Source organism: Cherax quadricarinatus, chromosome 48, assembly GCF_038502225.1.
Source record: "Cherax quadricarinatus isolate ZL_2023a chromosome 48, ASM3850222v1, whole genome shotgun sequence".
NCBI lineage: Eukaryota > Metazoa > Arthropoda > Malacostraca > Decapoda > Parastacidae > Cherax > Cherax quadricarinatus.
The window spans coordinates 4,294,670-4,309,627 of record NC_091339.1 but is presented as its reverse complement, the minus strand read 5'-3'; the positions used below and the strand labels follow the sequence as shown (position 1 = coordinate 4,309,627).

Here is a 14,958-nt window from a genome sequence, read left to right as displayed (position 1 = left end):
GAGTGTTACAGTGTTACCATGTCTGCTGGTGTTACCAGCTAGTGACCAGTGTGGAGTGTTACAGTGTTACCATGTCTGCTGGTGTTACCAGCTAGTGACTAGTGTGGAGTGTTACAGTGTTACCATGTCTGCTGGTGTTACCAGCTAGTGACTAGTGTGGAGTGTTACAGTGTTACCATGTCTGCTGGTGTTACCAGCTAGTGACCAGTGTGGAGTGTTACAGTGTTACCATGTCTGCTGGTGTTACCAGCTAGTGACCAGTGTGGAGTGTTACAGTGTTACCATGTCTGCTGGTGTTACCAGCTAGTGACTAGTGTGGAGTGTTACAGTGTTACCATGTCTGCTGGTGTTACCAGCTAGTGACTAGTGTGGAGTGTTACAGTGTTACCATGTCTGCTGGTGTTACCAGCTAGTGACTAGTGTGGAGTGTTACAGTGTTACCATGTCTGCTGGTGTTACCAGCTAGTGACTAGTGTGTAGTGTTACAGTGTTACCATGTCTGCTGGTGTTACCAGCTAGTGACTAGTGTGGAGTGTTACAGTGTTACCATGTCTGCTGGTGTTACCAGCTAGTGACTAGTGTGGAGTGTTACAGTGTTACCATGTCTGCTGGTGTTACCAGCTAGTGACCAGTGTGGAGTGTTACAGTGTTACCATGTCTGCTGGTGTTACCAGCTAGTGACTAGTGTAGAGTGTTACAGTGTTACCATGTCTGCTGGTGTTACCAGCTAGTGACTAGTGTAGAGTGTTACAGTGTTACCATGTCTGCTGGTGTTACCAGCTAGTGACCAGTGTGGAGTGTTACAGTGTTACCATGTCTGCTGGTGTTACCAGCTAGTGACTAGTGTGGAGTGTTACAGTGTTACCATGTCTGCTGGTGTTACCAGCTAGTGACTAGTGTGGAGTGTTACAGTGTTACCATGTCTGCTGGTGTTACCAGCTAGTGACTAGTGTGGAGTGTTACAGTGTTACCATGTCTGCTGGTGTTACCAGCTAGTGACTAGTGTGGAGTGTTACAGTGTTACCATGTCTGCTGGTGTTACCAGCTAGTGACTAGTGTGGAGTGTTACAGTGTTACCATGTCTGCTGGTGTTACCAGCTAGTGACTAGTGTGGAGTGTTACAGTGTTACCATGTCTGCTGGTGTTACCAGCTAGTGACTAGTGTGGAGTGTTACAGTGTTACCATGTCTGCTGGTGTTACCAGCTAGTGACTAGTGTGGAGTGTTACAGTGTTACCATGTCTGCTGGTGTTACCAGCTAGTGACCAGTGTGGAGTGTTACAGTGTTACCATGTCTGCTGGTGTTACCAGCTAGTGACCAGTGTGGAGTGTTACAGTGTTACCATGTCTGCTGGTGTTACCAGCTAGTGACTAGTGTAGAGTGTTACAGTGTTACCATGTCTGCTGGTGTTACCAGCTAGTGACTAGTGTGGAGTGTTACAGTGTTACCATGTCTGCTGGTGTTACCAGCTAGTGACCAGTGTGGAGTGTTACAGTGTTACCATGTCTGCTGGTGTTACCAGCTAGTGACCAGTGTGTAGTGTTACAGTGTTACCATGTCTGCTGGTGTTACCAGCTAGTGACTAGTGTGGAGTGTTACAGTGTTACCATGTCTGCTGGTGTTACCAGCTAGTGACTAGTGTGGAGTGTTACAGTGTTACCATGTCTGCTGGTGTTACCAGCTAGTGACTAGTGTGGAGTGTTACAGTGTTACCATGTCTGCTGGTGTTACCAGCTAGTGACTAGTGTGGAGTGTTACAGTGTTACCATGTCTGCTGGTGTTACCAGCTAGTGACTAGTGTGGAGTGTTACAGTGTTACCATGTCTGCTGGTGTTACCAGCTAGTGACCAGTGTGGAGTGTTACAGTGTTACCATGTCTGCTGGTGTTACCAGCTAGTGACCAGTGTGGAGTGTTACAGTGTTACCATGTCTGCTGGTGTTACCAGCTAGTGACTAGTGTAGAGTGTTACAGTGTTACCATGTCTGCTGGTGTTACCAGCTAGTGACTAGTGTGGAGTGTTACAGTGTTACCATGTCTGCTGGTGTTACCAGCTAGTGACCAGTGTGGAGTGTTACAGTGTTACCATGTCTGCTGGTGTTACCAGCTAGTGACCAGTGTGTAGTGTTACAGTGTTACCATGTCTGCTGGTGTTACCAGCTAGTGACTGGTGTGGAGTGTTACAGTGTTACCATGTCTGCTGGTGTTACCAGCTAGTGACTAGTGTGGAGTGTTACAGTGTTACCATGTCTGCTGGTGTTACCAGCTAGTGACTAGTGTGGAGTGTTACAGTGTTACCATGTCTGCTGGTGTTACCAGCTAGTGACTAGTGTGGAGTGTTACAGTGTTACCATGTCTGCTGGTGTTACCAGCTAGTGACCAGTGTGGAGTGTTACAGTGTTACCATGTCTGCTGGTGTTACCAGCTAGTGACTAGTGTGGAGTGTTACAGTGTTACCATGTCTGCTGGTGTTACCAGGGCAGTTACTAGTGTGGAGTGTTACAGTGTTACCATGTCTGCTGGTGTTACCAGCTAGTGACTAGTGTGGAGTGTTACAGTGTTACCATGTCTGCTGGTGTTACCAGCTAGTGACCAGTGTGGAGTGTTACAGTGTTACCATGTCTGCTGGTGTTACCAGCTAGTGACTAGTGTGGAGTGTTACAGTGTTACCATGTCTGCTGGTGTTACCAGCTAGTGACCAGTGTGGAGTGTTACAGTGTTACCATGTCTGCTGGTGTTACCAGCTAGTGACTAGTGTGGAGTGTTACAGTGTTACCATGTCTGCTGGTGTTACCAGCTAGTGACCAGTGTGGAGTGTTACAGTGTTACCATGTCTGCTGGTGTTACCAGCTAGTGACCAGTGTGGAGTGTTACAGTGTTACCATGTCTGCTGGTGTTACCAGCTAGTGACCAGTGTGGAGTGTTACAGTGTTACCATGTCTGCTGGTGTTACCAGGGCAGTTACTAGTGTGGAGTGTTACAGTGTTACCATGTCTGCTGGTGTTACCAGCTAGTGACTAGTGTGGAGTGTTACAGTGTTACCATGTCTGCTGGTGTTACCAGCTAGTGACTAGTGTGGAGTGTTACAGTGTTACCATGTCTGCTGGTGTTACCAGGGCAGTTACTAGTGTGGAGTGTTACAGTGTTACCATGTCTGCTGGTGTTACCAGCTAGTGACTAGTGTGGAGTGTTACAGTGTTACCATGTCTGCTGGTGTTACCAGCTAGTGACTAGTGTGGAGTGTTACAGTGTTACCATGTCTGCTGGTGTTACCAGCTAGTGACTAGTGTGGAGTGTTACAGTGTTACCATGTCTGCTGGTGTTACCAGCTAGTGACTAGTGTGGAGTGTTACAGTGTTACCATGTCTGCTGGTGTTACCAGCTAGTGACTAGTGTGGAGTGTTACAGTGTTACCATGTCTGCTGGTGTTACCAGCTAGTGACTAGTGTGGAGTGTTACAGTGTTACCATGTCTGCTGGTGTTATCAGCTAGTGACTAGTGTGGAGTGTTACAGTGTTACCATGTCTGCTGGTGTTACCAGGGCAGTTACTAGTGTGGAGTGTTACAGTGTTACCATGTCTGCTGGTGTTACCAGCTAGTGACTAGTGTGGAGTGTTACAGTGTTACCATGTCTGCTGGTGTTACCAGCTAGTGACTAGTGTGGAGTGTTACAGTGTTACCATGTCTGCTGGTGTTACCAGCTAGTGACTAGTGTGGAGTGTTACAGTGTTACCATGTCTGCTGGTGTTACCAGGGCAGTTACTAGTGTGGAGTATTACAGTGTTACCATGTCTGCTGGTGTTACCAGGGCAGTTACTAGTGTGGAGTGTTACAGTGTTACCATGTCTGCTGGTGTTACCAGGGCAGTTACTAGTGTGGAGTATTACAGTTACCATGTCTGCTGGTGTTACCAGCTAGTGACTAGTGTGAAGTGTTACAGTGTTACCATGTCTGCTGGTGTTACCAGGGCAGTTACTAGTGTGGAGTGTTACAGTGTTACCATGTCTGCTGGTGTTACCAGGGCAGTTACTAGTGTGGAGTGTTACAGTGTTACCATGTCTGCTGGTGTTACCAGCTAGTGACTAGTGTGGAGTGTTACAGTGTTACCATGTCTGCTGGTGTTACCAGGGCAGTTACTAGTGTGGAGTGTTACAGTGTTACCATGTCTGCTGGTGTTACCAGGGCAGTTACTAGTGTGGAGTGTTACAGTGTTACCATGTCTGCTGGTGTTACCAGGGCAGTTACTAGTGTGGAGTGTTACAGTGTTACCAAGGATTGCTTCTTTAGCCTCTTAGAGTCAGCGCTCGAGGTGTTGAAGGAGGAGGAGGAGGTTTCTACTTCTCACGGAGGTTTCTACTTCTCACGGAGGTTTCTACTTCTCACGGAGGTTTCTACTTCTCAAGGAAGAAAATCAGGCAGAGTCTGGAAATATGAGACTGGAAATTCGTTTGGTTATGTTTAGCAACCAGTGGTAGGTGGTAGTGAAGGGAAGGAGGATGGCAACAGTGAGTAGCAGAGATAACAGGAGCAGCAGGGATGGCAGTAGTAGGGATGGCAGGAGTAGTAGGATGGCAACAGTGAGTAGCAGAGATAACAGGAGCAGCAGGGATGGCAGGAGTAGTAGGATGGCAACAGTGAGTAGCAGAGATAGCAGGAGCAGCAGGGATGGCAGGATTAGCAGGATGGCAGCAGTGAGTAGCAGAGATAGCAGGAGCAGCAGGGATGGCAGTAGTAGTAGGATGGCAGCAGTGAGTAGCAGAGATAGCAGGAGCAGCAGGGATGGCAGGAGTAGTAGGATGGCAGCAGTGAGTAGCAGAGATAGCAGGAGCAGCAGGGATGGCAGGATTAGCAGGATGGCAGCAGTGAGTAGCAGAGATAGCAGGAGCAGCAGGGATGGCAGTAGTAGTAGGATGGCAGCAGTGAGTAGCAGAGATAGCAGGAGCAGCAGGGATGGCAGGAGTAGCAGGATAGCAGCAGTGAGTAGCAGAGACAGCTGGAGCAGCACTGATGGAAGTAGCAGGGATGGCAGGAGTAGTAGGGTGGCAACAGTGAGGAGCAGGGATAGCAGGAGCAGCAGGGTGGCAGAAGTGAGTAGCAGAGATAGCAGGAGCAGCAGGGTGGCAGAAGTGAGTAGCAGAGATAACAGGAGCAGCAGGGTGGCAACAGTGAGTAGCAGAGATAGCAGGAGCAGTAGGGTGGCAACAGTGAGGAGCAGGGATAGCAGGAGCAGCAGGGTGGCAGAAGTGAGTAGCAGAGATAGCAGGAGCAGCAGGGTGGCAGAAGTGAGTAGCAGAGATAGCAGGAGCAGCAGGGATGGCAGGAGTAGCAGGATGGCAGGAGTAGCAGGGTGGCAGTAGCAGGGAGGCAGTAGCAGGGATGGCAGGAGTAGCAGGGTGGCAGGAGTAGCAGGGTGGCAGTAGCAGGTTGGGAGGAGTAGCAGGGTGGCAGTAGCAGGGATGACAGGAGTAGCAGGGATGGCAGCAGTAGCAGGGTGGCAGCAGTAGTAGGGTGGCAGCAGTAGTAGGGTGGCAGTAGCATGGATGGCAGCAGTAGCAGGGTGGCAGCAGTAGCAGGGTGGCAGCAGTAGTAGGGTGGCAGTAGCATGGATGGCAGCAGTAGCAGGGTGGCAGCAGTAGTAGGGTGGCAGTAGCATGGATGGCAGCAGTAGCAGGGTGGCAGCAGTAGTAGGGTGGCAGTAGCATGGATGGCAGCAGTAGCATGGATGGCAGCAATAACATATGGGAAGTGGTTTGCAGTAAAGTAAGAAACACACCGAGGAAAGTAACAACAACAAACTTGAAGGTACGATATCGTTTTTCTGTTCTCCAGGACAAATGCGTTTCAGTGGTCAAGGAGAATAATGGTACCATTAATCCCTCTACCAGTAAAGGTAACAATATTCTCTTGGTTGGCGAATCTCAAAATAGATATATGGAGCGTACCTTCTGTTACAGAGATGGGAAGGTGAGACAGGTGGTGTTTTCTTGGAGCTGGTGTTGGTGACATGACCAACATGATGGGTAATATCATGTCTGGTAATGTGACACTGAAGAAATGATACTGGGAAGGGCAGGAGACAGGAGCTGCTACTTAAGTACAGTACAACTATACATTTAATTAGGTTCAAGGGAGGAATCCCAGTCACATGAAGCGTATTACCTAGGAGTGCACACTGAATGGACAGCCAAGGTACTGATTGTACATTCTAGACTAATACTGCCAAGAACTTGCTATCCCATTAACTGGGATAATTTCTATTGTAAAGTTGATATGCCGGCAAAGGATGGGGTACATCTCCCTGGGGCAGGGATGGTAGTTAACATTCCCACTAGGGTTAGTAGTGTGACTACCACCAGGGGTAGTAGTTAACACTCCCACCAGGCTTAGTAGTGCTAACCACCACTAGGGGTAGTAGTTAACACTCCCACCAGGCTTAGTAGTGCTGACCACCACCAGAGGTAGTAGTTAACACTCCCACCACGGGTAGTAGTGCTAACTACCACCAGGGGTCGTAGTGCTACCACCCCTGGTGGTATGGTGTATGTGAGGAACAAATGGGTTGCAACACTAGGCACGGAGGAAGCAACACTAGGCACGGAGGAAGCAACACTAGGCACGGAGGAAGCAACACTAGGCACGGAGGAAGCAACACTAGGCACGGAGGAAGCAACACTAGGCACGGAGGAAGCAACACTAGGCACGGAGGAAGCAACACTAGGCACGGAGGAAGCAACACTAGGCACGGAGGAAGCAACACTAGGCACGGAGGAAGCAACACTAGGCACGGAGGAAGCAACACTAGGCACGGAGGAAGCAACACTAGGCACGGAGGAAGCAACACTAGGCACGGAGGAAGCAACACTAGGCACGGAGGAAGCAACACTAGGCACGGAGGAAGCAACAATTACTAAGATATTTTAGGAAAACCATAACAAAATATCAGAGTTCATCATATAGTTAGTAATAAAAATCAAGGGAATTAGATAAGGTTGACTATACTAATAAAAGGAGAACTAGACGTAAGAGAGACGAGGTAAGATGTGCAAGAAACACAGATATTATTGCAATAACAGAGACTTGCTTCAACTTGCAGGGCAGGACATGCCTAGTGAATGCAACATACAAGGCTATAAATTATTCCACATAGATAGGATCGACAGGAAGGATGGTGGAGTGGCGATGTGTGTCAGAGGTAATTTAAACTGTTGCATTAGACAAGATATTAAAGTGGAAGCGACGGATACTGAATCTATGTGGCTTCAGTTTCTCCAGCGACGTGTAAAGCTAATCTTAGGAATTATTTACAGGCCTCAAACCTTGACAGGGAATATAGTAAACTTCTATGGAACGAAATTACTAAGGCATCTAAATTCGAAAATACTGTCTTAATTGGATATTATGAGTAGCCAAAGTGAGTGGAATATTTTGGCAGGAAACCTAGAAACTAGAAACTTTCTAGAAACGGTCCAGATTTTTTTTTTAAGTTTGTGACAAGAGCCAGCCAAAGGAAATAACTTATTTAACTTTGCTCTTGCAAACAAGGATTCTCAAATCAATAATCTTAAGATTAATTTTGAATCTAGAGATAATATCACAAATTAGCTTCGGTATTTTATGGAATTACCTTAATATTTTAATAAAGTCAAGGCCCCTGACTTCCGAGCAGCCGATTTTCTGCTGCAAAGAGATTATCCCGGTAGAGTGAGCTGATGTGACCTGACCGAAGATAATCTGTGGAGCGGGATGGAGCAGATGCTGGTCACTGTGACTTTTTTCAAAGCATAGTTCAAGCAGCTTAGGAAACTTATTTTTCCATATAGGGAAAAATAAATCAAATAAAGATGACCTTCAATGGATGAATAAAGAACTCCAACATCTCCTGAGTCAACTGAGAGACACTGAGAGGCGACTTACCAGAGAGTGACACTTAGAAACAAATATTTTCATTTAAAGAGAGCTCACAAGACTGCCATCCCCACGAGCCCCTTTGGGGCGGGGCAGATGGCAGACCAGAGGCCTAGCTTCTCTCTACGAGCCCCGTGAGGGCGGGGAATGTGGCTAGTCCTGGGGACAGTTGGTCCCAAAGATGAGGGGGTACTTGTACCTCCTCCCATGGGAGACTTAAGTCTCGAGACACTCCCCAGATAGGTAGCCAAGGCCGGGTCACCACTACTTGGAAAAGACCCGGGCCGGGAGAATACCGGCGAGTAAAAAAAAAAATAAAAAATAAAGAGAGACACGAAAAATGCAATAAGAAGATCCAAAAGAGATTATCAAATTAAAGTGGTAAGAGAATGGAAGACCAACCCAAAAGTTTATTTATGGTATACAGGATACAGAAGTAAGATTACTGGGAAAATTACTGAGAAGATTATGGGGAAGATAACTGAGATTACTGGGACGATTACTGGGACGATTACTGAGAAGATTACTGAGAAGATTACTAAGAAGATTACTGAGAAGATTACTGGGACGATTGGCCCACTTAAAAGTTGCTGAGGTCAGCACACTTTAAGTGACAAAGAAATGTGTATAATCTTTAACACTTATTTCCTCTCAGTTTTTACACAGGAAAATAATTGTTAAATTTCAAAAATAAAAGATACGTCATGATGAAAATAAGTTAAGGAAGATCCAAGTCACCAGTGACAAAGTTCTCAGACAAGTAGACAGATTATAACCAAACCAAACCCAGGATCCTGATGAACTGCTCTCAAGGCTTGTAAACAAATGTAAAGAAGAACTTAACAAACTATTAGCAAGTTTTTTAAACATATAACTAAAAACAGGTATAATGAAGGATAAGTGGAAAATGGTAAATGTGATTCCTGTCTACAAAGCAGAAGATTAGTCAATAATTTGAAGCTAAGAACCTATCAGGGTAACCTCCAGTGTGGGGAAAATTGATGGAATCAACAACTGCAGAAGCAATTCGAACCCACCTTGAAAGATAATAAGTGAATCTCGGCAGTGTTTCAAAGGCGCGTTCTTGTCTTACGAATTTACTTTTTTCACTAAGGTATTTGAGGCGGTAGATCATGTTAAGGAATCCGATATTGTGAATATTGACTCCAATAAGAACTCTGATACAGTTCCACACAGAAGACTGTTGAAGAAACAAGGAATAGAAAGGAAAACCTCCTGTACAGAGGAGTGGTTGACAGGCAACAAAGACGTTGTACAAATGAGGAGAAATCAGAGTGGGGAAGTGTCACAAGCGGTGCTCCACAAGGGTCAGTGCTGAGCACTTTATTCACAATAAACATAAATAACGTATATAAGGGGATAAATAGCGATATAAACAAGTTTTCCAATGACACTAAAATAGGCCGTCAAATAAATTCTGAAGAGGACTGAGTGCTACAGGAAGATCTGAATACATTGAAGCAATGGCTGGAGAGGTGGCAGATGCAGGTTAATGCAGACAAAAGTTTGATCCTAATTCCGGGAAAATAAAATGTCCATGACACTTATAAATATAACAATGTAGATCTTAATCACACTGAATGCGAAAAAAGATTTATGAGTTCTGGTAATCTAAACCAAGACAACAGTGAATAAATGTTAATAAAGCTAATGGAATTCTTGGTTTCATATCAAGAAATGTAAATAACACGAGTCTTCAAGTTATACTTCAGCTTTATATATCCTTAGTCAGGACATAAATGTGCTGGCAAACATACCAGACGAAGTTAATCCCATGTATTAGACATATCTCCTACAAGGATGGACTGAGCGGACTATGTCTGCGCTCTCTGGAGTATGATGGACGATACAACTGGTGTACAAATGAAAGGCAGGGATAAATGGGGATATAAATAACGTGTTAGAAGTATCTTATCAAGCCAAGACGTGATTAGCAGAAATGGGTTCAAATTGGAGAAATTTAGGCTTAGACAGTAAGGAAATCACTGCTGCACCGCTTTAATAATGGTGATGTTGACGACTGGACCAAACTGAAGCGAGAACTTAAGGTAGCTTTAAAAATAGAATGGAATGAGTGTGGGTGTGAGTTAGACATGTCTAGTATGGACCAGTAAGCCTACTGCAGAATTATTCCAGTCTTATGTGGAAGAAGACACTTGCGTACAGTTCAGGACATTTATTACAGGAAACGTTTCGCCACGAGTGACTTCTTCAGTCTTAATGAAGACGTCACTCGTGGCGAAACGTTTCTTATAATAAATATCTTGAACTATACATAAGTATCTTTTTTCCACATATTGTTGGCATCACCATAGCACTTCTCACTCCCTTCTTAAGTTCTTATAACTCAAAATGAGGAATAACTGAGGACCCACCATCCAAACGTTCCCAACACACATGCACCAGTGATTGAACTCTGTATTTCTCCACTATGTGGTAACTCGGACCTTAAGGAGACTCTTTCAATCACCAGTGACTATATTAATTCAATACAGAAAATAAAAAGACAGGGCGTACATGTATAGTGTGCGAGGTGGTGTAGGGGCTGGAGTGTGGATCCAGGTGATTGTTGTGTCCTGCTTCGACAAATATCTCCAGAATCATAAAAGAGCGTATGTTTTGAGCCATGATGTTGTCAACAGTGTTGAGAGGAGCTTCTAAAGAGAGTGAGCCTCGTACGTCACATTCTTTGATGAAAAGCCTGGCACTTTAGAAGCCTGTGAGATGGTTATGTTACGGCGTGTGGTGCAGGCGTGTTAAATCATCCTTTGGTAATGGTTACTGTGTTCGTTGATGCGATGTTTGGGGCGTGTAGATGTTTCCTTCGCGTACACTTCATAAACAGAACACACGTGTAACAGTTAGGTATCTTTATTTCGAAACGTTTTCTCCTACACAGTATGCTTCTTCCAGGGTGACAGACTGATCATATTGTCTGCACATCTCTGCTGCTTCTGCCAACGTTTCTGTACTCGATTGAAGAAGCCTACTGTGTAGGCGAAACGTTTCGGAATAAAGATACCTAACTTACCACACAGGAGGTAGCAGAATCAGTAGAGATATAAAGACGATGTAATTAGTCCATCACCCTCGAAGACGTAGTTTTGAGGGGGGTCAGTCCCACAGCCTGGAGGAGGGATTTGTTGCAAATACCAGAGTTGGATGCTATGAGTTGTGCGATCCTCTTTGTTAACAGGTTAGTAATGGTGTTGGAAGCCATGCCGGCTATGTGACTGTAATACCAAGACGTGGTATTACAGTCTGTGGCAGAGTACACAGACAGTTTGTAAAAAACTATGCAATGCGGATTATGGCACTTTATTGTGAAGACGTCTCGCCCACCAGGGGCGAAAGTCCCTACTGGAAGAAGCGTAATTAAATGCCATAACCCCCATTCAGACATACTTAAATAATATGAAGATAAAACTGTCTCTTTAAAATTGTTCTTGTTGGTTTGTGTCTCAGGTACTGAACTGGTGGAGTACGAGGGTCCTCGACCTGCACAAGACTCAGGTCACCACCGTCTGGTGTTCCTGGTCTACCTGCAGCACTCTACCCTTCCACCCAACACTGCTGGCCTACCCTCCGCCAGATCATGTCAGGTCAGTCACTCTACTTTGAATACTTGGCGCCTCGGATAAGAAGAGTTTCCAAACACAAACATGATGAGTCACATGGTACATAACTACAAGATTGATGAATGAGACACATGTGTCTCGAATGATGTATCCGCCTGTATCCTGCTGTGAACATTAAAATGGTATAAAATACCGACAGGTTGTTAGGTAAGACACATATGCAACAGTTAGGTATCTTTATTTCGAAACGTTTCGCCTACACAGTAGGCTTCTTCAGTCGAGTACAGAAAAGTTGATAGAAGCAGAAGAGACTTGAAGACGATGTAATCAGTCCATCACCCTCGAAGTTTTAAGGTGGTCAGTCCCTCAGTCTGGAGAAGAGTATTGTTCCATAGTCTGAAACAATATGGAGTTGAAGTAACAGTATGGATCCTTAAATACCGCCAGGAGGTGAGATTTAGGTCACTAGTAGAGGTAAGAATGTAGTCGTTGGGAGGTCAGGTCCCTCTCAAATCCAGCCATTCTCACTAGTAGAAGTTATCCAAGTTGATTTCAGGTCTGTACCAAGATACCCTTGTGTTGCAGTGTCTGACAGAGTGAACATTAAAATGGCATATAAGGCTTCATCCTGTCACTTCAACTCCATATTGTTTCAGACTATGGAACAATGCTCTTCTCCAGACTGAGGGACTGACCACCTCAAAACTTTAAGGGTGATGGACTGATTACATCGTCTTCAAGTCTCTTCTGCTTCTATCAACTTTTCTGTACTCGACTGAAGAAGCCTACTGTGTAGGCGAAACGTTTCGAAATAAAGATACCTAACCGTTGCATATGTGTCTTACCTAACATCTTGCTGTGCAGGCGAGACGTTTCTAAACATGTCTCTCTCTTATCAATGCAGCGTTTAAAACTGTTTCTCACTCACTGTTTTCCTTCTTCAGACGTCAGGTCGCGAGGGAGTTGACCTGAGCCAGCTGACCAGAGACCTGGCACTCAGGGGACCTGTTGCTGGAAATTACTTCCTCTCAGAGTGGGATGTAACTGTCGAACACACCTGCACTCAGTCATGACACACCTGTACTCAGTCATGACACACCTGCACGTTCAGTAATATATATGTCTTGCCGAACAGAAAAAAAAATCTTGGGATTTTGGCTTGAATAGCAACGCTCTTCTTGCCGAATAAGGCAAGCAAAACTCATTCTGAACCTAACGAAAAAAATATAATTCATTGCGTTTGTTTATTATTAAATTATTGTAAACTTATCTAAAATATATTTAGTTGGATTAGGCTATATTAAATTGCGCTTGTTATAATAAGGTTAGGTAAGTTTTCTAAGGTTCTTTTGGTACAAAATTACTAATTTTTACATTAACATAAATAAAAAAATATATCTTTAAAACGTATAAGAGAAAATTTTAGAAAGGACTTAATTTTAAATGAGTTCTTGCTAAATGACCAATTTTACCTATTCAGCACCACACACACACACACACACACACACACACACACACACACACTCTCACATATATATATATATATATATATATATATATATATATATATATATATTATACATGTGTGTGTGTGTGTGTGTGTGTAGTGAGAGAGAGAGAGAGAGAGAGAGAGAGAGAGAGAGAGAGAGAGAGAGAGAGAGAGAAAATTAACTATGTGGCACTTGAGGTACACTCAAGGCAAAGGAAGAGAAGATGTAAACTAGAAAGAGAGAAGCGCTCCCTACACAGGCGAAGGCGAAGAATCACAGAGTGGCTGAAAGGGGCCAGTATATCTGTAATACGAAGGGAGGCACTGGTCAGCGAAATAGCAAATATAAAACGTAAGCTTGAGGAATCCTCCAGGAGACAAGAAATGCAGGAAGAATGCAGGAATTGAAAGAAACCCGAAATATTACTTTTCTTATGCCAAATCTAAGTCGAGAACAAAATCCAGTACTGGGCCCCTACTTAGACGAGATGGGGCTTATACAAATGACAAAGAGGAAAGGAGTGACTTACTAGAGTCCCAGTATGACTCAGTATTTAGTGAGCCGCTAACCAGACAGAGAGTTAACGACCTAAATGGTTTTTTTATGACCAAGACTCAGAATTTGTTCGATTCAAACATCTCTGATATTATCCTATCACCACTTGACTTCGAAAAGGCAATAAATGACATACCCATGCACTCTGCCCCAGGTCCAGACTCGTGGAACTCTGGTTCATCAATAATTGAAAGAAGCCCCTATCACGTGCCTTTAGCATTCTATGGAGAGGGAGTATAGACACAAGGGTCATCCCACAGTCACTTCAAATAAGACATAGCCCCAGTCCACCGGGGTGGCAGTAAAGCAATAGCAAAGAACTACAGACCGATAGCACTAACGCCCCATATAAAAATCTTTGAAAGGGTTCTAAGAAGCAAGATCACCACTCATCTAGATACCAATCAGTTATACAACCCAGGGCAACATGGGTTTAGAACAGGTCGCTCCTGCCTGTCCCAACTACTGGACCACTATGACAAGGTCCTGGATGCTACAGAAGATAAACAAAATGCAGATATAGTATACAAATGTGACCATGATGTAACAGCGCACAAAATGCGTAATAAAGGAATAACGGGAAAAGTTGGTAGATGGATCTATATCTTCCTAACAAATAGAACTCGAAGAGTAATAATAAACAGAGTAAAGTCTGAGGCAGCTACTGTAAAAGCTCTGTTCCACAAGGCACAATACTCGCCCCATCCTGTTCCTCATCCTCATATTTGACATAGACAGGAATGTAAGCCACAACGCAGTGTCTTCATCTGCAGATGACATCCGAATTTGCATGACAGTGTCTTCCATCGAAGACACTGCAAGACTCCTGGCGGACATCAAACGAATCTTTAAATGGGCCACAGAAAACAATATTTAGCTTATGAAGAGGAATTTCAATTACTACGATATGGAAAACCTGAGGAAATTCAAACTATATCGGAGCATAAAACAAATTCTAACCAGACAAAAGAGAGAAAAACTAATGTAAAGCACCTGAGAGTGATAATGTCGGAGGATCTCACTTTTAAAGACCACAACAATGTATTTACCGCATCTCCTAGAAAAATGATAGGATGGATAATGAGAACCTTCAAAACTAGGGAAGCCAAGCCCATGATAACTCTCTACAGATCGTTTGTCCTATCTAGGCTGGAATATTGCTGCACACTAACACAGCCTTTCAAGGTAGGTGAAATTGCTGACCTGAAGAGTGTACAGAGAACCTTCATGGAATAAATAAATACGATAAAACACCTTAATTACTGAGAACGGTTGAAGTCCCTTGATTTGTATTCCCTGGAACGCTGGCGAGAAAGATACGTGATAATATACATTTGGAAAATCCTAGAGGGATTAGTACCATATTTGCACACGAAAATCACTCCCTATGAAAGCAAAAGACTCGGCAAAA

General features: G+C 44.4%; 2 protein-coding genes across 9 annotated transcripts in view; one reads left to right on the top strand and one right to left on the bottom strand.

Annotated features, from left to right (window-relative positions):
- The window catches only part of LOC128696149 (uncharacterized), an 81,350-nt gene extending 68,424 nt beyond the window's left edge, over positions 1-12,926 (top strand). Inside the window, exons 5-6 of the mRNA XM_053787293.2 lie at positions 11,390-11,526; positions 12,447-12,926. Coding sequence (XP_053643268.1) covers positions 11,390-11,526; positions 12,447-12,575 — 266 coding nt within the window. The 3' untranslated portion in view covers positions 12,576-12,926. The remainder of the gene's footprint in view (positions 1-11,389; positions 11,527-12,446) is intronic.
- LOC128696147 (protein lin-10) overlaps positions 1-14,958 on the bottom strand; it is a 921,476-nt gene that overhangs the window by 444,345 nt on the left and 462,173 nt on the right. The window lies entirely within an intron of this gene.